Source organism: Manacus candei, unplaced genomic scaffold (assembly GCF_025592945.1).
Source record: "Manacus candei isolate 608988 ecotype Guabito, Panama unplaced genomic scaffold, ASM2559294v1 h1tg000005l, whole genome shotgun sequence".
Classification (NCBI taxonomy): domain Eukaryota; kingdom Metazoa; phylum Chordata; class Aves; order Passeriformes; family Pipridae; genus Manacus; species Manacus candei.
Window position 1 is genome coordinate 19,592,574 of NW_026138053.1, and position 22,827 is coordinate 19,615,400.

Sequence of the window (22,827 nt, forward strand, 5' to 3'; positions counted from 1 at the left end):
CGTATTGTCTCATGGCAGTATTATGGCTAAGGAGTTTAATGGGGAAATTGATATTTGTGAATTTGGAGATTTGGAGAACTTTGCATAGGGGAGATTACATAGTCACTCATTTACAATTTGGGATGAGGACGGGTAAGATTCAAACAAGCTGACAAAAAAGCCCCCAAAAAACAAACCTCCAACCCCATTAAAATGAAGAGCAAACTCAGATTCTAAGAGATGCTTTCCAAGTCTATGAGTTCTGAGAAGGTGATTATATTGATAGGAGATGTACTGATAGCCACTGAGATAACACAAACCTACTGTGACTTATTTGATGGAAGGAGGATTAAAAGTGATCCCAGTACAGACAGACTCAGTGGTAAGTGAAGAAGTAATTCTTGGTATAAGGTATAAATTGCTGTTCACACCAAAGAGTTCTAAGAAATATTTTGCTATAACCATACAATAGGAAACTTTATCCTTTTTGATTTTGCCATTTTTGACAAACTCATAGGCATTCCCAGGGGAGAACATCTCTTTCAGTAAGCTCTGTTAACACTATACTGAAGGAAATCCCTTTATGGGTTTCAGCAGCATTTAAGAGGAAGACCACTTTTATTAGTAGTATGCTTTACTATTAAATAAAATGCACCTAGCTAGTGAGAACTTCTGAGATACTCAAGATTCCTTAACTGACAATATGTGTGCTCCAGCTTATGGTGATGATGAGACTTCTACCTCAGAACTGTGTAGCAAATAAAAGAAAGCCTTGCTGGAGTTAGTCGGGGTGGGAGATTTAGACCTGTACCGAGTTGGATTCAGTCAGTGATCGCTAAACCCTCTGTTATTTCATTGGGTGGCCTTTGCTTGTAGGCTAAATTCTGTTTCCTGTGCTCCCCATGAATGTCCCTGCACAAAGCAGGGGTGCTTGCAGTTTGCATTGGGAAGATTCAAATTCCCCCATGCTAAAAACTAAACAGAATAATTCTTGTCTTCAGAGGTTTTGTGCTTTTCCATTCCCTCTGTCCCTTTTATGTTTTCCCTGCCAAAAGAAAATCACTAAATGTGTGAATGTAATGATTTCAACTTAAAAAAAGTAATTGGATTCTCACAGAATTCCCCTTCTTTGCTCCACTGTTTCCAAGCGACAGGATACATGGCCATTTCCTGTCTGTTTCTCATCTCCCTTTTTGAGATCCCTGCACTGCACCACTTTTATAGACCCAAACCCACGTGGTTTTGATTTGGCAGAGAATGGCAGAAAGCCTATGGATGCTATATTTTGGGATTTTGTTTGGTGTTTTTCATCTACATCTCCTGTTGTTTCCATATTGAACTTTGTTGTTAACTAAAAAGTATGTTATGTGTTTTGTTATGCTTTTAACAAATCTCACGATGTTTGGGAATCTCATGAAGTTTAATAAGACCAAGTGCAAGGTGCTGCAACTGGGTTGGGGCAACCCCTGGTATCAGGACAAGGGGGAATGGCTTCAAACTGAAAGAGAAAAGGTTTAGACTAGATATTAGGAAAAAATTCTTTACTGTGAGGGTCATGAGGCACTGGAACAAACTGCCAGAGAAGCTGTGGATCTCTGGAAGTGTTCAAGGCCAGGCTGGATGGAGCTCTGAGCAACCTGGTCTACTGAAAGGTGTCCCTGCCTGTGGCAGGGGGGTTGGAAGTAGATGATCTTTAAGGCCCATTTCAACCCAAACCATTCTATGATTCTATGATCCTTGAGATAAAGCTGCCCTGATGGCACTTCCATCCTCTTCTTATCTGATTCAGATGAAGTAGACTTTCAGGTATTTTTTCATCCAACCTCTTACTGCAAAGCATTAATAAGTTTGGGAGAAAATTAAGGCTTGTAGGTCCAAGTCAGTTTACATTGAGACCTCTTTTACTGGCAGCATGTAAGAGCTGAATAGTGTCTGTAATTATCTATATCAGTTCTAGAGATCCTTTATATTATTGGAGTGCAACAAAGATGACTAATGAGTATTCACCATGGGCTAATTACAACTGAAGATTGAGTAGGAATTTTTATCTCTAAGTTATCTGTCTTTCAGTTGCTCATATCTATGAAATAAATGTTCATCACCCCTACCTCCAGCAAATCCTCTTATATCAGTCCTTATGCTAATCTTTTAGAGATAATTTATGTAGAGTTCAGCCATTTTCACGTTATACAAAACATAAAGAAGAAGGCTGTTGTCTTCTGGATTACCTGGTAGAACAGTTGACTCTGAAAAGTCCAAATATCCTTTGCTTCATGGTTCTAATTTGGAAAGGAAAACCAAAGAGTAAAGAAAAGTAACCTAGACTCCCAGCTTCAGAATATACTAAACTAATCGATTCTCTGCATGTCTACTAGGCTTTTCTTTCAGCTTTTCCTTCTTCCTTAACCCTTTTCCAGGGAAAGGCTGAAACAAGGCAGCAGCAAGAGGTGGTTTTTAACACCAACACCTTTCCTAAAACACCATTGTTCATTAAAAGCTGTCGTGGTTGCAAAACAGTCTTGAAAACATGAACTAAGTGTAACCTGGGCACAGATGTCTGCTTAAGCTTTCACAGAGTCTGAAATAATAGCTCTGAGAGATGTGAGCTTCACCTCAACAGGGTGTTCTGCCGTATGCCTTCTATTTTAAATGTGAACTTTCTCTACTCTTCCTGCTCTTCCAGGCAGGCAAGGTTTGGTCACTGCATGCAGTCAATTTACTCTAGTGACAAAGCATATATTTACTTTGGGAAAGAAACCCTACCTATTTTTTCTCCAATTACGATAAAATAAATTCCAAGGGACCCAATGGTTGTATCTGCCAAGACAGACCCCAGTCCAAGAGTGGCTGGAGTCGCACAGTGGATCAGCTTGACAGGCTGCCAGACTACTCTTCTGTCTGTAAAAGTGGCAAGCATCAGCAGCCTAAGAGAAGAGAGAAACAAATTCACAGTAGGCTTATAAAATATTTAGTGTAATTAAGAATACAGATTTAATGAAATCCTGAAACACAGGGTATTTTTTTTTTTCCTTCACTTTCTGGTACATTTAAAATGGAAATTTTCCACAAATAAAATGTCTCAATATTTTGATAATCATCCAATCCAAATTCAATCTTGTTAAAGTATTGGCCATTTCATGCAGAAAAGACTTTCAAATTCTGTGTGCTTTACAGTAGGTATGGTGGTGAGATGGAGGGTAGACAGACAGACGTACAGACATGACTGTGATCGCGTCCCACGTCCCTCCCCACTTATGCTTTATCAGATTTATCAGATTTATCAGCTGCTGGAGCCCTTTGGGTTCTGTATCATCCCTGGGTGCCAGACGCAGTCAGCCTGCCTCAGAGGCTGCAGCTGGGCAGCTCTGGGTGGCTGCAGGAGGGTCTCTGCCTTGCTCTTCCATTGCCCTGCTAGAGCAGGGATGGGCATCAATGCCCTCTCTCCCAGCCCTTTAGTCCAGACTGATCCCACCAGAGAAGTTCGGTTTAACAGCGGGTCAGTTAACGCTGCCTGCTGCGAGGGCCTCTCATGGTATACAAAAATACACCTTGGATGGTTTTATTCCATTTAAACCCCCTGAGCTATATGAAGTGCGTGGTTATGTGTTAAGGATACAAAGCCCCAAACAATTTAATTTACTTCGGTGGGAGCTGCAAATACTGCCTGTTAAAACACAGATGAGAATTACTGCAGAACAAGGACCGGGAAAGAAGGTACTTGAAATCCAAGAAAATCCCCAAGCTAAGGTTTCTGCTTCAATATTCAGTTCTTTCTGTTGTACATCTACACATTTTATTATTAGTTAATCTATATCCTGTGAGGTGTGTAGGATGTGCAAGGAAGCCAAAACGATATTGCTTTGGAAAAGTTAATATTTGTAATTTCCTGACTTTGAATATTTGATTTTTCAGTCCCAGTAATGCACTAATGCTGTTTTATGTGTTTAAAATATAATTGGCTTGGATTTTTTTCATCTTTTCAGCTGTTGATACGATGATTAGTTTCTGGAGGAAGAGTGAAAAGAATGACGTTTTTTCTTTGGCCCAGTACCACAAAATCTATTTTATGCACTTTTTCATTGCAGTGTTACTATGCTGGTGAGGGAAACTTGGTGTAGGTGGGAATTTGGCTGCTCAGTGCCTCTCAGATGAATGAGACTTGGAAGCCTCTCAAGGGCGGTGTTATTTTTATTTCCTTTCCAAACTCGCGGGAAGCACTCGAAGGTATAAAGTTTTTCATGTGTGTTTACAGGACGTTGCGTTTGCTCCAGCCGGCCCCCGCTGCAACACCTTCTTGAGCAGCTTAGAACACTGTTTGTTTAGCACCCGACAAAAATAAAGGCTAAACAGATTTAACCGCAGGTTAAATTAATATTTATGACTTTTACTAGGAAAGGCTCCACTTTCCTGCTGGGCGTAAAGGGCTGTTAGGATGTGTCAGTGGACGCACCATCCAAGGAGGTGATGTTGCAGCGGGTGAAGGTGCCCGTGAGGTGACACATGACGGTACCATGGTGCTGCCCTGCCCCACCTGCCGGGCCCCGGGCAGGGGCTGCAGCGCCCCGGGCCCGGCGCACCTGCCGCGGAAGGCACGGGCCGCCCGCCCTCCCCCGCCGGGCTCAGGTGACACCGGCCCCGGCGGCTTCACGGGCCGCCGAGGAGCTTCCTGGTTCCCAGAAGGTGCCGGAGCGGCTGCAACAGGAACTGAGAGACGGGGGAGGAGGCGGTGCCGCCGCTCCGCCGCAGTCGCGGCCCGAGCCGGGGGAGCGGAGCGGAGCAGCCATGGGCCGCCGCCCGCCGCGCTGAGCCGCCCCCGCCGCCCAGCGCTCCGCGGCCGGCGCTGCCCCCTCGCCCCCGCCGGGCGGGGCGCTTGTCCCTGGGGGCGCCGGGGCCGCCGCCGGGGCCCCGCGATGTGACCATGGACAGCAGGTTCAAGTGAGTGCGGTGCGTGCGCGGCCGCGCCGGGGCTGTCGGACGCGGCGGCCCGAGCCGAGCCGAGCCGAGCCCCGCGGCGGGCGGGCGGCGAGAAGGCCCCGCGGCCGCCCCGGCCCGGCGGGCCCGGCGTGCGGCGGGCGGGGAGGGGAGCAGGGGAGGGGAAGCCCACCCGGCGGGAACGTGCGAGGGGCCGGGCGCGCCCGCCGCGGCCGCTGAGTGACAGCGGGAAGGGCGGGCGGGAGGCGGCGGGGCCGGAGCCGGGGCGAGGCGGGACCCGCGGCGCGGGGGGAGCGGCGGCGCCCCCGACCCGGCCCGGGCAGGGGGGAGGAGGAGGAGGAGGAGGAGGAGGAGGCGGCCGCAGCCCTGCCGGCCGCTCCTCCGCCCCGCGCCGCCCCCGGCCCCGCGGCGGCCCCGGCATCGCCCGCCCGCAGCGGCGCGGGGGCCGCGCTTGGCAGCCGCCGGCCTGGCCGGGCAGGGCAGGGCAGGAGCTGGGGCAGCGGCAGCGGCGCCGGTCGGGCCGTGCCCGGGGAGCGGGGCCCGGGCGGCGCTGGGAGCTCGGTGCCGAGGCCGCCGGGCCCAGCGCAGCTTCCCCGGGCCGGGCGGCAGCGCTGCCCGCAGTGACCCTGCCCGGAGCTGTGACAGGCGTCTCTTTAGGAGGTCACAGAATCACAGAATAGCTCGGGTTGGAAGGGAGCGCTGGAAATCATACAGGCCAACTCCGTGCCAAGGCAGGGTCACCTGGAGCAGGTGACACAGGAACGCGTCCAGGTGGGTTTGGAATGTCTCCAGACAGGGAGACTCCACGACCTACCTGGGCAGCTGTTCCAGTGCTCTGCCACCCTCAACGTAAGCAAATTCCTCCTCGTGTTGAGGTGGAACTTCTTGTGTTTTGGTTTATGGCCATGGTGGTTACAGGGCACGTTTTTGCCACTGTGGTATGGCAGGTGCAGGGCAGGTTTTAGGTGTCCAGCCTGCCCACCGGGAGCGGCCACTTGCCCGTCCCCAGGTTGGAAAGTGACAGGGTATTTAACTCGGGTTTCGGAAATTGACGAACATCTCCGTGTCAATACGCGATGAATAAGCCGGCTGCCAGTGCGGAGCTGTGAAGGAAATGAGAGACGGTCTGACAATTTTCAGATTAGTTTGACACATTTTTGACACTTCTAAGTGTAGTGGGATGTGAAGAGTAAACTTAGAAGCATTTTTCTGCAAAAGCGGTTTCAGAGTAGTAAAGTGAAAGACGGAAGGCAGTGTTACTTCAAAGAGCTTTTTTTTCATGAGCATAATTCAGCTAAGAGTTGAATTAGAAGCACTCATTTGGTGTTTGCAACACTTGAACTGATTCAGATTAAAACTCCAACCTGAGGGTATAAACCCAATGCCTGAACTAGAGTAATGTCATGAGGAGATGTCATTTCTTTTAAATGCAGGATTTTTGTGGTTCACTTTTCTAGATGGCTCAACAAAGCACAGCCTTATCAGTTTCATTCTGAACCTGCTCACCAGTCAGAGGAACAATGGACAGAGTTTAATACCAGAGTAAATCTCCAATATACTGGATTTAGGCTGTTGTAACTCAGAGCAGAATTTGATCTCCTACACACAGGATCAGTAGATATAGGATTTTCCCAAAGAAATGCTTTAAAAGGCAAGAAAAGATTGTGATATGGGCAGGTTATGTCTCCATAACCTGAATTAGACTATAATTGCATATCTCAGTTGATGATGGTGCTGAGGTCAATGAAAGCATGTACTGAATCAATTAATTTGTGACAGCTGAAATTTTCCCCAGCTCAGCCTTTGGATTTCATTCAAATCTTTCTTTAAAGAAACAACTGTGTTAATTGCTGTATGCTTTATTTGAAGCATTCTAGAGACCTGGAACCAAGTCTTGAATTTTTCTACTTGCTTGAATCTCCAGCAGACTTTAGTGGGAGCATTATGCAAGAAGGGAGTTCATGTGTGAGCCTTTTATGTGGTTAAATAGATAATTGATATGGGTGCGGTTATACCGCTTGTTTTTAATATAAATAGCAGTGTGCTTGGTAGGCAGAGGGGGTCTAGTAGTAGTGGCATTTAAAAGTATTTTAATAAATATTCAGTGTGGGATTAGGTTGAGTGTTAATTGCTATTAGCATATGCAGTTTATTATTATCAGGTGTGTGTTTACTGGGGAGGTAAAAGGGGCGTTGGCCATCACGCAAAGCTGTCTGTGATGGCTGCTGCAGATAGGGAGGCTCTGTCTTCCTGGCCTGCTCAGGGTTGTGACCGTCCCTGGTAACTCCACTAATATTTTTTTCACTCAGTGAATTATACCTTTAAAGTCCCAGTTGATGATCAATGTCTTGTGAAAGAGGTAAGCTCAGTGATTCTCAGCTTTGTGGTGGTAATCATAAGCATTTAAAGGATAGTGGCTAAAGTTGTGGAATTAAAGTGGAAGTCAAATGATGGGCTGTTCCTATTAGGTAGAAATAAAATGTACATTTAGAAAAGGCTGTGTGTGACTCCATTAATACGTTTCAGATTGACTGATTGATAAGGATTGTAGTAGCTCTTTTTTTCTCAACTGTTTAGTGGGGCATGGTGGAAGACTTGAAAGCTATTTGATTCATAAGGCAGTCACAGTATCACATAAATAAATCACACAGTTTAGCTTGTTTATCTTCCTTATTCCTTTCTAAAGGCTGTACAGTTAAATGTGACTTTTTGGTTCTTCCTTTGAACTAATCTGGGTTCTAATTTTGTTTTAATGATTCTTTAATTTTATTCCATACAAAGAGAGTGGAAAGGATATAACACAGTAGAAACATGATCTGAAACATGAGTATAATTAATTGGTTGTGTTTGCTTCTTCTAGGGAAAATCCAGAACGTACCTTTGATTTGGTACTGAAAGTAAAATGCCAAGCTTCTGAAAATGAAGGTAATATACTATGCCTATGATTTTTATTTACAGAAATGAGTACTAGAAAAAAATATTTTGCATCTTGATATGGTGTTATCTTATATTTTGAGTTGCTGTTGTATTGAGATTGTATTAGAAAGTGACTGGTTATTTTATTGCTTTTTAAAGTCTATTAATTTGTGCTTGTTGTGGTTTTCTACTGTTATATTTTTGTTTTGACTATTGTAAAAATATTTTTGTTCTGAGAGAAATATTTTTAAAGCTTGAATTGTATCTGCTGCACTTTGGAAGTCTTACAATGTTGGTTTTGTCTAAAATTTCATTTTAGCAGAACAGTTGACTTCTATCAGTGGAATGTTAATTTTGATCAGTGTGATAGGGAGAAAATAACTTATTTTCTGAACAATAGGAAGAGACTTTCTTTGTAGCTCGTGTTTGGCAGCTGCTTTGGCTTGATACACCATACAAACAGCAACGAGTGCTGACTTGAGCTTATATTAGCCGTCAGTTTCATGTCTCTATAAACACGTGGTAAAAGAGATGTAGTAGTGCAAGAGTTGTCTGAGAGAGGCTTTTTTCCTCTTGGGTAAAAAGAAGATGGGATTTGCAGTACTGAAATTAAAGTGACCTCTTCAAAGTCCACTGGGGGAACTCGGTTCATGTTCTCATCTGAGGTTGTTGGCCTTACAAAAGCCCAGGGAGAGGAGGAGTCTTGTTGGGGTTGTGTTGTAGTCATGTTAGTCTGTGACAGCTGTGTCTTAATCACAATTGTAAAAACTGCATCTTAAAATAGAGTGTATTTCTTATCCTACTGTGCTAATGGATGCTATTTCCGGAGTTTACTACTCTAATAAGAAGGCTGTAGAAGTTTATAGCCTCAAACTATTCTTTTTTTTTTTTTTTTTTTTTTAATTTCAGGCAGCATTTGTTAGTGGTGTCATGGGAGCATGGCTAATATGTTTACAAAAACCATTTTTGTTGAAGCTTCAACAATGTGGAAACTAAACCTAGTTCTTTAGGTCTTTTCCTGACAATCCTAACAGACTTTCTGTACCTGTTGTATTATATGTTATTCTGTACTGATAGCTCAAGTTTCTCCCTTTATTTTTCCTCTTCTCTTTGTAAGATTGTTCATTTAGTTGTGAAATGACATCTTGGACCTGGTGCAGTCCTTGGATACCTTCACTTTTTTTGTTACCAGCCAGAATCCCTCAGCCTGCTTTTGTGATTTGCTGTTGATACAGTCACAGTCTGGCAAATCAGATGGGTTTTCTGAACTCTGATCATTGTTGTGGTTTGTATCATGGCACATTTTTGCTTCTGTTCTCACCCTTTTGCACTTTTTACCTTAGTGATTTCATACGTGATGGCTGGGAACCCTGCTTAGCTACTTGACTTCTGATCTGTTCCTCCTTGCATTGTGCTTTTGGTCTCCTTCCTGAGGGCCTGTTCACATCTTGGCTTAGGCCCAGCTTCAACCTGCAAATTTTATTCCCTTTCTTCCTTTCCCTCCTGAGATCTAGAGTGTTAATCCTTTCAGGTTCTTCATCATCAAATTCAAAAAATGTGGATTTTTCTCTTCTGTAATCAGAACACGGTTCTAAATCCTTTTAATTCCTTTTATCTCCTATTTGACTTCTGATTTTTGCACTTTTACTGCTATAAGAAACCACTTTTTGTTGCTTGCAGCTCTGTGAATGATCTACGCCTGAATTTTGGTCGTAGGCACTTCCCCTGCCTCCCTCTGTAGGTATTTTTGCTGTTTATCAATTGTCTGTGGAGAGTAGCATCTTTAAGAAGTCTATGTATTTCCTTGCACTGTGACCTGAGTCAGTGTGGAAACTGTATCTGAGACTATATTGTGGTTGCATCCTGTGCTATTCCACTTCTTGTCACCATCCCTTCTGTGTCGGGTGGGCTCAGTTGCTGTTGGTCCACGGGGTGGCTGAAGGCAGGAAGGAGGTCTGATACCTGTAGTGTTGGAGTCTAGAGTGTGTGACAGGCAAGGGGTTTAGGTGTCCTTCAGCTGGCCTGGAGCTTGTGTTGATTCTTGCATGTGTCCACAGATCAGCACAAAAGCATAGTGCCCTTTTACCAATCAAACAGTGCTGGCTGTTACCATCCTGTTGTACTTGGTGACCTATCTGGGATTTGTTTTAATGTCTTTCATATCATATCTAATTCAGATAACAAACTCACTCCAGTGAGGGCTTGACATCATATTTACATATGGTATTATGAGCACAGTGATGTATCAAATTAATATATCTGAATGTTAAAGTTATTTAAAGGAAATTCACAAGGGACAAAAGTGTATTGTTTCACTGCTACTTTAGAAATGGAGCACAAGGCTTGTCATGCTAAACAGGGAGCTTTCAAGGTTGGTTTATTATAAGGCCTAACAAATTTGACAGTTACCCTGTATTGTAGGTCTTGCCTTTAAATAGATTTTCATGCTAGGATAATCTTTTGAATATATCATACTTGAAAACATGATCCATTCACCTGTTTCTTTGCTCATGCCTTTCTTTCTTATAAAAGAGATTTGTGTTTAAATAGGGGCTTTTTCCCTCGCATCCCATCTGCTCCTTGTACTTGATCCTGAAGCTATGTCAGGGCTGAGTTTGTGACATCACTGTCACCAGTGTTGCCGTGGAAATATCACAGCCACAAAATTATGATCTCCCTGCATGAGTGAGCAGCAGGAGAAGCTGACTTAGAAGAGAGGAAGACCTTAATGTGACCTGTGTATCTTTAAGCTTTTTCTTCTCAAGCTTTGCCTTAGCATGCATTCTCCTGCATTTTAATTTCCCTGTGCCAGTGTATAACTGCTCCAACAAATAACATTTGAGGTAGCCCTACTGCACGTGTAACTCTTAATAGGATGTTTTTATGAGGATGCTGTGTGCCTGCAACAATGTGACATGACTTTAGAAAAGTATTTTTAGATGACTTCTTAATTACGACATAACTCCCAAGGAATGTTGGTTTTTCGGATATGACAGTGTCCTAGGATTCTTCCACCTACATACATACATACATGAAATGCAGCAGAGTTTATATGTATTACGACATTTGTTCTTAAATCATTTCACTAATTTTTAACATAGGTATTTACATTGAGTAGAAAACAAAGAGGTAGGTTAATATGAATTTATCACGTCATATATAGTAGGTAGCTCCTGAATTGGTTACAGGCTCAGTTGTGCTAACATGTGTTTATTTATAGCTAAATCAAAATTTTGTTTCCCATTGGATACCTTTTTTTTTGTGTGTGTGTGCATTATTTAAGAGTAGCTAGCATGCTTAAATATTAATTTATTAATACTGAGTAGGTCATCCTTTGGACTACTGTCTCCTTTCTCTCTGTTCTAAACTACAGGAGTGCACAGTAGCATTGCTAGAATAGTGATCTTCCAACCCTTTCCTCATTTTTGGGGCAGGAGAGAAAAAGGGGTATTCTCTACTTAAATGTTCTTATAACTCCCTCAACAGTTTAGAACATATTGCTTACTGTATTTTCAGAGTAAATCTCCAAAGAGGAGAGAAAAACCTTAAGACCAAAATAAGATTGTTGCCATGTCATAACTTCCAGTCCTTTGCAGAGGTGAAGATTGTAAGCATCAATTTATATATGTTGAAACATAGTAGCTAGTTGATGTGACAACTTTTACTTATGAAAATTCATGACCTGATTCTTGCAAAACTTTGAGATGAAATAATTGCTGTTCACTCGAGTTTGCTAAGTGAGTGGGAGATAAGTGCTAAGCTATTCTAACAGCCCAGTATTTGTTAATTTGTTAATTTGTCTTTGTGAGGAGTGTGTGTTTATCTATGTATCTATGCTTATGCAAGCATATACAGTTTGTGCACACACACATATAAGTGAGAACTTTGGATTTTGGTTAAATGTGCAAAGGTGAAGTTGGTAATTTAACCAAGTCTATAAACTTTGTATCCTATATATTGATTATGTTAAAACTGGGTTGCAGAGGCCAGATGCAAAAGGCAATGCAAATATAGCAGCAAACAGTAGTTGCAGTGTGCAACAGCTTCTGTGAGCATGAAGTCTTCAGCATTTCTGTCCACAGTTTCCCAAGAAGATGATGACTCAGATTGGTTTCAATGTGTGTGGTGAAGCGAGTGCTGTTTGCTACACCCTCGTTTTCTTTGATTGTAGCACATACAAAAAACAACAAAAAGGCTCCATGGAGTATGCAGGTAGATCCAGAAAAGTCAGCCACTGAATGGTGTGGTTTGGGTCCAGGACTGCTGTAGTCCTGACTGTTGAAGTTTTACTTGAAAACCCCTTTAAAAGTAGCAGTTCATTTTCTGTTCAATCTAAGAATAATTGTTGGAACAACCCTTGAAATTTGATTGCTTTGTCTCTATTTCCTCTTTAAATGCTAAGAAGCTTTCTGTAGCTCTAGGGCTAGATAATGTGATTTTCAGAGAAGGTGTTAAGTAGATTGTATTGAATTGCATAACTCCTGTAGTTTATCTTGCCTCTGCCAGAATGATAATAAATCTTAGTGATGTGTGATCTCTTAATTATTTTTCTAAAGGGTCTTATTTTCATTAAATTTTCAAGGAAGAGCCATGAAAACCAGTTTAATTGTGTATTGGTGGAGTTTAAAACTATATCAGTTAAGTCCAAGAATTAGTATAGAAATACAAAATTTTTTGTATAAGGTTTGACTGTGGTCTATAAGATAGTAATAACATCTGTAGTTCCTGGAAGGTCTAAATTCTGGAAAAAAAAAAAAAGTTTAGCACAGTTGGTAGTTTTGTCCACGGGGAACATGTTTAGCTTTGGTAAGATTTTGATTAAGAATCTTCCAAAGCTGCTCTCAGGATTGTGGACAGAGCAAACACTGGTTTTTCTTATTTTGTTTTTTCTTCACTATAGAGAGTTGTTTGTTAACCACACACTCTGAGCTGGTGGGTGTAACGTGCTGATCAAGACAACTTCTTTCCTCTGCTGTACATATTTTTTTTAGAGCATCACTTGAACCTGATGAAAAAGATAATTCTATCAGTGTAATACATGAAGAAGTCGGCACGATTTTTTTTTTTTTAACTTTTGATGTAGTCTTTATATGCTGCCAACCTTTATCACTGTTGGTTTTACCTGGAAAGATACTAAATAAGTACTGGCCCCCAGAAAATTAGGTTTCTTTAATTTTTTAATGACTCTGTGTTTTTAAGGTGACTGTGTATAAAAAATTAAAACCTTCTATTCTTCTAAAGTTTCATTAAACTTAACATCCCCCTGTGCCCCAACTCATGAACTTATATGTTGTTATTTAGGTTACTGTTACTTCCCTGTAATGGTTTCTTGCTTTTCCTGTTGAAGTTTCCAAATGATGGTACTTAAAAAGCTTGGAAAAGGATATTTAATCTAGCCTGGTTTCTCTGTAGGGTTGATTGATTAGGAGAATAATATTTCACAGTCTTTTGTTGAGGATTGTGTAAAAGTTTTGAAGGCAAAAGTAGGAAGTGTATGAAAAGCAGGTAGTGCACCACTTTTGACAAAAATGAGGAATGTAAGCCAGAGTTTGGCTGAAGCTCTCTCGTGTACGAGCACCAAGCATACCTGTAAGTCCTTCATACCTGTAAGTCCTTCATAAATTACAATCTTTAAACCCTCTGGTTTTATCTAAATGAGTCTTTTCATTATATTCAAATCTCTTGCATTTAATTGGAAAGTCCCTTAGGGTATGAAAAAATGTCTTCTGTGTGTTTGCACTGTTGCTAGCAAAGAGTGGGTGTTGAAGAGTTACAAACTTCAAAACCAATTAAGACAATAATGATTTTGCACCTAAGATAAAGATTGGCGTTTCGATGCTTTTTACCTTTTCCTTTCGTTCACTAGAGACTGAGAAATGGAGTATAGTCTCTCCAGCTTTCAGCTTCTCCACAGATGCAAAATTCTGGAGGAAAACATTGCTGCTTTTCAGTGCCTTATTTCCTACAGATCTTTTTTTTTTCCACCAACCTACAGAGATTCTTGGATGTATGTGTAATTTGGAGGTGGGTGCAGATATGTGTGTGTAGGAGGGGAAGGGGTGAGAGCTGCTGAAGAAATAGGTCAAGGAAGCCCTTTCTCCTATCTCCCCTGCATTCTTTACCAGGGAGAAGAGACCTTGGTGGGGAGGGACGACCCTACTCCCCAGCAGGCAGAGGACAGTCCTGGGAGGAGTGGCAGGCTCTGCTGTACTCCAGAGATTCCAGCTGTAGTAATGTGGGGGCAGGTGCTGTGGTATCAGTGCTGGTAGAGATGAGTTATTCCCCTGCAGGCACTTGCCTGTCTGTGTCATTTTTTCATGTAATGCCATACGCCACTTTCAGCAGCGTGATCGGGTTTTGGGCAGTGAAATGAAAAGGGAATTAAGCAGTACAAATATTAACTTGCTATAAAGAGAATTTCGTGTAAAATTGAGTAGAATTAACATACTAGTATTAATAACTAAATAAAAGCTGAAACCAGCAACCTGTATTGTGTAGTGTAGTTAATCAGTATGAAAGCTGATGTTCCTGTGCTTTTTTCAAATTTAATTTTAGTTTCGTTTTAGTACTTAACTATTTGAGATGGCTGCCTGGGGGATTAGTTTGTGGGTTTTAAATTGCTTGCATTCAGAAGTGTTAAGAGTTTGCATATTTTCCTAAGCTAATGTCAGCATGCTTTGGCCCTCCCACACACTGAACAGCCTATCGTACACAGAGGTTTATCATTTTTTAATGGGACATGTTCTACTGCTCACTGTCTTCATATATAGTTTAATGGCTTTTTTTTTTTTATATATGGAGGATTTAAAATCTGCTGAAAAAACTTTGAAAACTGGTTAAACTTCTAAGCCTTAAAATGCTTGTTTGCAAAGCCATAAGACACTTCTCTATCTACCACTAACTTGAAGAGGCTGAAGTGTAGGGTTTCCTGTCTGGTTCACAGAAATAGTCTTTAATTCTTTCTCCTTTGCCACTGATGATGTTATCTGGGGAATGGCAGAGACATGTAGATGCGCATGCTCATCATCTAACTGTTGAAATAGATACTTCTGTTTTGAAATAAAATAAAACATGATCTCGGCTACAGAGGGAAGCGTTACGTAAGTGTTCACAAAGGGCTTAAAAACCCCTGAAGCCAAGTGAAGTGTTACTTTTATTACTTAAAATAATTTTGTGTAGTAAGAGCAATTTGATTGTAGCACTGTTTTGCAACTAGTATGTTAAGAATCTGTATTTCTCATGGCAGGCTGACATGTGATAACTCCATGATATTTACAGACACATACTTAGGATGGAAAATTCTACGTGACTGACAGATGAAATATTAAAATGCTGAAAACATTAACTTCTATTCATCTTTAGGATTTTTCCATGTATCTTGGAGAACTGTAGGTTTTATATTTAGAACTGAGCAATTTGTGTGGAGGAAGACTTCTTATATTTTGTGAATCTGGTTTAGAAGAAAGGATTAAAACTTAACACTGAACTTTATATGGAAAAAAAAAGAGAAAAAGCAGAAGCGAAGAAAAAAGGCCTCAACAAGATTTTGGGTGTGGTATCTGCACTTCCTGAGATGGGAAAGCCAAGGCAGCAGTTTACAGTCATACTGTTTTCCTTTGCAGAATTCTCAATCCTTGTTTGGAAGGTGCTGTCCAAGTATTAAATCCTTAATTAGAAACAAGGCTTGAACAACGCCCTTAGATTATGTTTCCTGGGTCTGGTTTCTTTACACATTTGAATGGGTATTCAGATGTAGATTAAAACCTACCTAAAATTAAAAACTTGTGTCTGAAAAGAGCATATTGGTTAGTGTTTCTGTGTTTTCTCTGGAACATATTTTACAAAGTTTTTAGTTAATGGCAAGTTTGATTATCATAGAGGCATAATTGCCATAACCAAGGTATTTTGCTATAAATGGCTTACCATTGCATTTTTCCTTAAGCTCAGAATGATAAAGAGCAACACAAATACTTCCTATTCATCTGACTTTAGAGGGAGTTTTATTTGTTGTGCCACTTGAACCTGTATTAGAACGCATACAAATGTTGTAAAGCTGTGGTGTCATTGTGTAGATGGAGTCAAGTGTTTGCTTTTGGGAGGAGGCAGTTCTTTTGCTCTGTTACAGGAAAAGCTGAATGCAAAAATCTGGTGTCTTAGTATTTAAATACTGGCTGCTAAATGTTGAATTGAATTGTGTTGAGATAGTTGCACTTGACACTGAGAGGCCATACTGATAGTGATTATAAGGCACGGCATCGTTTCCCTCAGAAGTTACAAAGAAAACCTTAACATTTTAAGGCAGGTGTTTCCAGGAATGGAGTTATTACAGAATGACGATAATTTTTATATCCTCAGGTTAAGATGCAGTATTCAAAAAAAAATGTAAAAGACTGTTTTGTGCTACAGTGAATGTGTTTGTGTTCTGTTTAAATGCAAAATGAGAAAATGTAGCAACATAGACATAAAAGACGAGGACTGTGTGACGGCTGTAAACTTACCTGGAGGTCTGTCACTAGCTTGAAATAGTGGAGTGAAATCACTGTGCCTTTAGAGCGACAAGAGGGAAACAGTTATTGTAACTTAGTCTTGCTAGCAAGAGCTGATCGTTTATACATCCTCTTCCTAACTTTTGGAGGTCTTTTAGCTCCTAAGTTGTGTATGTTTGCTGTTTGTGTTTAGCTTCAAATAGCTGGCACTGCTAAAAGCATGTGAGGTAAGTGTCCTTCCCAGGCTTGCTCCATGGGCACACTCACCATTCAGCTGGTGGGGCTGCCTCTGGAGCTGACAGGAAAAGTTTGTTATGAAGGGCAGATAGGGAGAAACCAATAGGATTTTCATGCTATGCAATGTAGCATGGGCTGTTGTCATTTCTGAGTGTTAATTTCAAGTATTTTGGATTTGTTAAAATAAATGTATTGCCAGCTGAGGAAACTGGAGACAAGTAGGTATGGCCTTACTCTGTCCTGCTGTCTGCTTGATGGCTTTGTGTTGGAATTGTTTTTGGGTTATGTTAAACTCTTATCTTATTTTTGAGGAAATGGTTCAACAACTTTGCTGGTGCCTTTCAATTTTCTGTTCACATGACAGAATTTAGCTCTTAATAAAAAAACCAAATACTTGAAGTTAAATCCCTGTCACCCATGGTCACTTTCAGGTATTGCAGATTTGGAGATAAAGTTTTCATTTTGTATAAATAAAATTCTGTCTAAAGACCACAATTATGCCAGATTGGTATCCTGCAGTAATTCATAGAACTGAAAATAGTTAATGATATTGTGACATGACATAGGAAGTTCTGATAGACTTTGTGTCCAGCAAACACTTTTGCTGGTGTTCATACTCTAGGTAACTCTTCCCTGCTAAGAATAATCCCAGATTAAAAAGAACTTTAGTTTTTTAGTGGCAGATGAATTTCTTGCCTCTTTAGCTGAAGCTAATGAACTTTTGCTGTTGCCTCAGAGGTGGCTGTGATGTCAGTGATTCTGTACCAGGACAAGTAAAGCTTTCTGGCACCAAAACTGAGTTAGGTGAGGTTCTGAGAATTCGGTTGCAGTTTCAATCAGGCACTTTTAATTGGTGAATCTGAGTAAACCCATTTTAGTTTCTGGGAATGGGCATGTCCTATGCAATGTAGGTATGTGTTGGCATCTGCATCAACTTGGGGTTGGAGCCTTCTAGCATCTTGCAAGTTCTAGTCTAAAAATGCTTATAAAAGTGTCAACCAGGGGAAAAAAAGTCAAAACTACCATATGTAATTAGTAAGTAAGCAATTTATAGGGAATTTTCTTTCTTAGTCTTGATATAAAAGGATGTATTTTACGATTTGAAATATATTCTTTTGCATTCTGGTTGTGACAAAAAAAAAAAGCTTGAGATGACTGCCTTTCAAGTGCCTGGCTGAAAACATTTTTCACTGTCCATAAAAACCATAATATATTAAAGCCTGCCTTAAATTCTCTGGTAGCTAGTGATGGTAGCTCTCTTCTTTTTAAATAAACAACTTTATGTGACGTTACTGGACACTGACAGATACAGCAAACTGTCATTGAGAATACTTGTCAGGTCTTGCAATCCTTGGAGGGAATTTGCATTGTGTTTTCAACAGTGAACAAAGCAGAATCCTTTGAGCTCCTGCTATTGGGGAAAATCATGAAGGACAGAGTAAACCAGATCAAACAAAAATAAAAATAAATTAAACTAAAAGTGAAATAGGATGAAGGTTGGAAATAAAAAGGTAGTGAATTGTGTTGACTGTGGTCAGCAGAGCTCTTGAAGCCAGTAAATCCATGAGGATGGGGAAATTCCTGAGCACTTGCTCTCTAAGTACTGGGCAACGTGAACTTGATCTGCTCATATATGATCTGCTTTGTGCATTTTAGAGAAATGAGAAAGATCTGAAACTGCAATGTGCTTTAAGCTCTAAAAAGAGGAAAAATTACTTTGCTTTTAACCCTAAATTACTTCAATCTGTAGGTTTGCCTGACTCTCCTAAAGTAGGACTAAATGTCTCTCAACTCTGAAACACTGCTTTTCTCTGCATTTCCCAGAAAACTTGTTTTTTGCTCTCACAGAACCCATCTGTGTGGCTTCTCCTAACTGGTATTTTGGTTGGTGAGACTTTCTATGGTTGCTTGACTCTTGTGAACTGGAAAATATTCCGTGTGGTAATCTGTGTGAAAATGACAATACTTGTTATAAGATGTTCTCTGCACCCAGTAGAAATTTTAGCTTTCTGGTGAACAGTGGCTATACTTCATACACTGTCCAACTTTAAAAATATTCAGTAACCTAAAAGGAGTCAGAAGTATTGAGGATAAAAATTTGACTGTGTATGCAGTCACTTCAGTAAGTAGTGGTCTGAGATTGCCGAGTGATCTATACATTCACCAGTTAACATCATCATGAATGACTTTAATAAAAATCATGAATTAATGAAATCAATTAAACTTACAACAGTTGCAGAGGCCTCATTATAGTTGTATTGTAATATGGATTTAAAACCAATCTATGTAAAGTAAATGTATACCCTTAGTATATGCAGTTCTGGATTTGTGCTGAGAACATAACTGGGCTGTGTGTGGAGCTAAATCAGAATTACTCACATTGTGTCTTACAAACAAAATGAGAGTTTGTAATCTGATAAAAGAACATTGTTCATTTTGCGTCTCATCATGTATGCTCCTTCTTTTATCCTAATATAACAGGGAAACTTGATTCTGACATACGCTACTGGAGTACTTCTGCTACTGGAGTTCTGCCTCTGTGTATTTTAACACTAGAAATTATTCATCTAAGCGTGACCAGTATGTTTTAATTGTCAGCACATCTTGAAATATTCATCTTTCAGTGAGCAAGACAAAAAGTCTTGCTAGGACAGAAAGTGCCAGAACAGCGTAAACAATAGTTGCAAACAAAGTGATGTTTCAAAGTGTTCTGTATGCAAAGAGATCAAAGTGGGTTTGGTGTTTTCTTTCTTTGTTTTGTTTTGGTTTTAGTTAATGTTGCTTTGGATATGTAGAACAGTGTATATTATTTACCATAATAGCTAATATAGTAGCTGTGTGCTTGTGGGTCAAACACAATGCAAAGCATGAAACAGATACAAATTGCCTAATCTGAGACAAATGTTGAAACAGTTAATTGTTACAGAAAATGCTTTTCTATTATTTGATGTTCCAGAACCCCAATTTTTTCTTTTTAAGTCTCACAGTATATATTCAATTATTCTATTTAATAGGAATATTAGATATGTAAACCAAAAAGTAATGGTAGCGTATGGCAATACTGATCAATTACAAGAAAATAGTATGTTTTAATAACTAAAGAAACCACATTTGAAATATAAATCAGTAGTTCTAAAGTTTAAATACTGCACCATGTTCATATGTGGTTCATCAACGTTTCTGTAGGTTTTTGTTTACAGGGTATCAACTAGATGTACTGGAATAATGTGAGTATTGCAAATATGCAGGGTGAGGCAGAGGCAGATCTGGGAGATCTACTTTGAACACCAATGGCTGAGAGATGAATTTGAAATCAGTGTTTTCGACTTCATTAGGTTATTTTTAAGAAAATGTTTACTATAGAGTGGCATTGGAAAATGGTGTTTTGTTGAGATATGCTAATTGACTGCTCTAATCTGAAATTCTTAGACATTCTAATATGATTTTTAATTGTCTTCAAATAAAATATGTGAGCAAGTGAAACAAGAATTCTCTTTCATGTGTAGCCGTGTTAGAAGTTACGGGCATTGATAGAATGCACAAATGTGTGGATAAAATCTGCTTTATGTACAATGAACTGCAAATCCTCCCCTCCAGAAATATCTATGCCCAGAAAACTGATCACATACACGAAAGATAAGGTGGTACAAAACACAGTGTCATACAGGATACCAACCAAGTCTGGTTTTGAATAGTGATAAGTCAACAAAGAAAAGCGTTTTTTAAACAATAGATGAAATATCTTCCTAACTTGTGGCTGGGTAGCTCAGTAGTTATTAACAGGATACAAAAATCTTTCAGCTTTGGAATATGTTTACAGAGCTAACTCTGGCATTTTTTCTTTTTTCTTTTGAGTGTCCTGTAATTGTCTGTGCTTCCTCCTTTACATGTGTGAGGTTTATGTTTTCATTTGAGTTAGCAGCACCAAGGGACAAGGATGAAGAAACTCCCACTCCCACATTGTAAGGGCCAGACATAATCCTTAAACCCTGTTGGATTTTGCTAATGTTGAGCTTCAGCCAGACTGGGGGAAAAAATGGTTCCAGGAAGGTATAACACTTATTCTGCATTAGTAGGAAGTGCAAGCACCAGTCACCCTTGAAGGGAAGTGACAAAAGCCTGGATTGTGTGGCTGAAAGCCTGAGTGCTGCATTGCTGTGGGCCACATCAATGAGCTTTACTGCTAATAGGTGTCCATTAGGCAAGTTCTGCAAAAAAAGCAGGTCTTTGAATAGCGTTTTCCAGGAAATAGATGCTTCAAGCTCGAAATGAATGACTCATGCTGAGCATGGTGCATTTCTTGGTAGTAGCCGTTTTGGTGGTAATGGTAAGTGTTGCTGTCCTCTGTTCTGCAACCTGTCTTTCCACAGGCAACTAGGAGAAAGCAAAAGCTCTCTCGGTTACTGCGTGGCTGCCTAGAAACTGTGTTGGTGTAACTGAAGTAGAAGTGAGGGGATGAGCTACCCTGAAACTGCCACAAAGAAGATGGTACCTAAAGTGCTGGTTCTCAGTGCTGGAAATCAGGATATAATTGCATTATAGAGAAATTACATCACTTTCGTAAGTGGTAGCTTTTCTTGTGCTTGAAATAAATATTCTTTTGAAAAATAATTTTTATAATATCAGAAAATGACCTATGTTTGATTGTTTACTGGTGACTAAACCTTAATCAGTAATGTATTTGGCTGTAGTTAAGGCATCTTGATGAACTCCAAGTAGGAACCAGTGGGGATGAAGTCTATTGTTAAGCAGCACTTTCACCTCGAATAATCTGAGTTTGGTGGGTAAAACAGTGAAGGAGATTTGCTGTTATATAACATGGTAAATATATTTAAACTATAGAAAACCTTAAAAAAAAAAGTCTCTTTATAAGCTATTTTATTATGAAATATGAGGGGACTGTGATTGTGTCCTCATGGAAGTGCTGTAATATCTGCTCTCGAAAAGATTAAACAAGAGTTTGTGTTGTTCTTACCTTTGCACCTCAGCAGCACTTCAGCTGCAAATCTATGTGAAAGTTAAAACTTCCTGCTGACCTGTAACTTCAAAAAGAAAATTGTTCTAGGCTTTATTCAAAAAGGAAGTTTATCAAAAATTTCACTAAAACATTGCAAGTGTTTCTTGATTCAACAGCACATTTGCAAGATGTTGTTTCAAGACACTCCTAATCCATGAAAATCAATAAAATAATAGTTTAAGAACTACATGCCGTTTTGCCCAGGGCTCATCAAACATATCCTTGGTTATTGCCTTGTCACCGTTCAGGGAATAGCTCTTGTGAGAATGGTACCCACTCTGCTTCCTGTATTTACTGGCAGGGGCTTGGATGCCTTGGGAGGGAGAAGTGTGATTTATCACCTCTTTGTTTTGATGTCCTTCACAGCAGGAGATCCTGAAAGGACTCCTGACACCTCCTAAGACAGTGCCAGTGTTGCTTTGCTTCTCTAAACTCGTCCTGGGTGAGAAAGCAGGCCAAGCAAAGGTAGTGTGTGTCTGTGCCTGTTACTGGGTTCCCTGTGTCATGTGGAGAGCAGCTAGGAAACATGGAAGGGAGGGAGCAGATTAGGATTGTGCTTCTGTGTTGCATCACTCTTCATGTCTTTGTTTTTAGAGGGGAGAATCTTGCTGAACTCCGTTCTCAGAGTTCAAGGTACCGCACAGATGTGTTACATTTAAGATAAGAGAGTTCATTTGGTTTCTTTCTTTTTGCTCAATAAAAGCAATATGCAGAGAGTAGTGAAGTAGACTATGAGTCTGTTTCAGTTCAGGCTGGAAATTTTGCCACATTCTTAAGGAGTTTTTAGCGTTCCAGGGCATCTGATTTTTGCTTCTGTTAATAGCAGATCAGTATTGCTTTCTATGGAAAACAGATTTGAAAATACATCCATTTTTACAGTTCTTCAAAATATTGATGTATCTGTTATGCTTCCTTTATGTTGCCAAGGCCTTTCTATATACTTAGCAAAGAAATAAGAAACAGTAAAGTTCATGTTTGTTTTTTTGTTTGTTTTGTTTTTTAAAAACTGCTGTAGAGTTTCATTCCAAAAGCAAAACAAATAGGTGGTGTATTCACTTAGCATTTATTAGAACCTTTTTTGGGGAAAAATGAACAGTTTGTAGTCAGAATTCTCTTAAGTAGTTTTCAAGTGTTGCTGGAGGATTATAATCAGTAACCTTTTTCTTAAACTTAGCTGCAGGGCTTTGTGGTACTTGAAATGACTCATACACTGTACCATGGCTTAAAAACTTTTGTATGTATAGAACTATAACTCCCCTC

At 40.3% G+C, this 22,827-nt stretch overlaps 1 protein-coding gene across 3 annotated transcripts in view; it reads left to right on the forward strand.

The window, feature by feature from the left end:
- The first annotated feature begins 4,836 nt into the window (after positions 1 to 4,836).
- The window catches only part of DENND1B (DENN domain containing 1B), a 156,856-nt gene continuing 138,865 nt past the window's right edge, over positions 4,837 to 22,827 (forward strand). For all 3 annotated transcript variants that reach the window (XM_051804427.1, XM_051804434.1, XM_051804443.1), the window contains exons 1-2: positions 4,837 to 4,914; positions 7,772 to 7,836. In XM_051804427.1, coding sequence (XP_051660387.1) covers positions 4,898 to 4,914; positions 7,772 to 7,836 — 82 coding nt within the window. In that variant the 5' untranslated portion in view covers positions 4,837 to 4,897. The remainder of the gene's footprint in view (positions 4,915 to 7,771; positions 7,837 to 22,827) is intronic.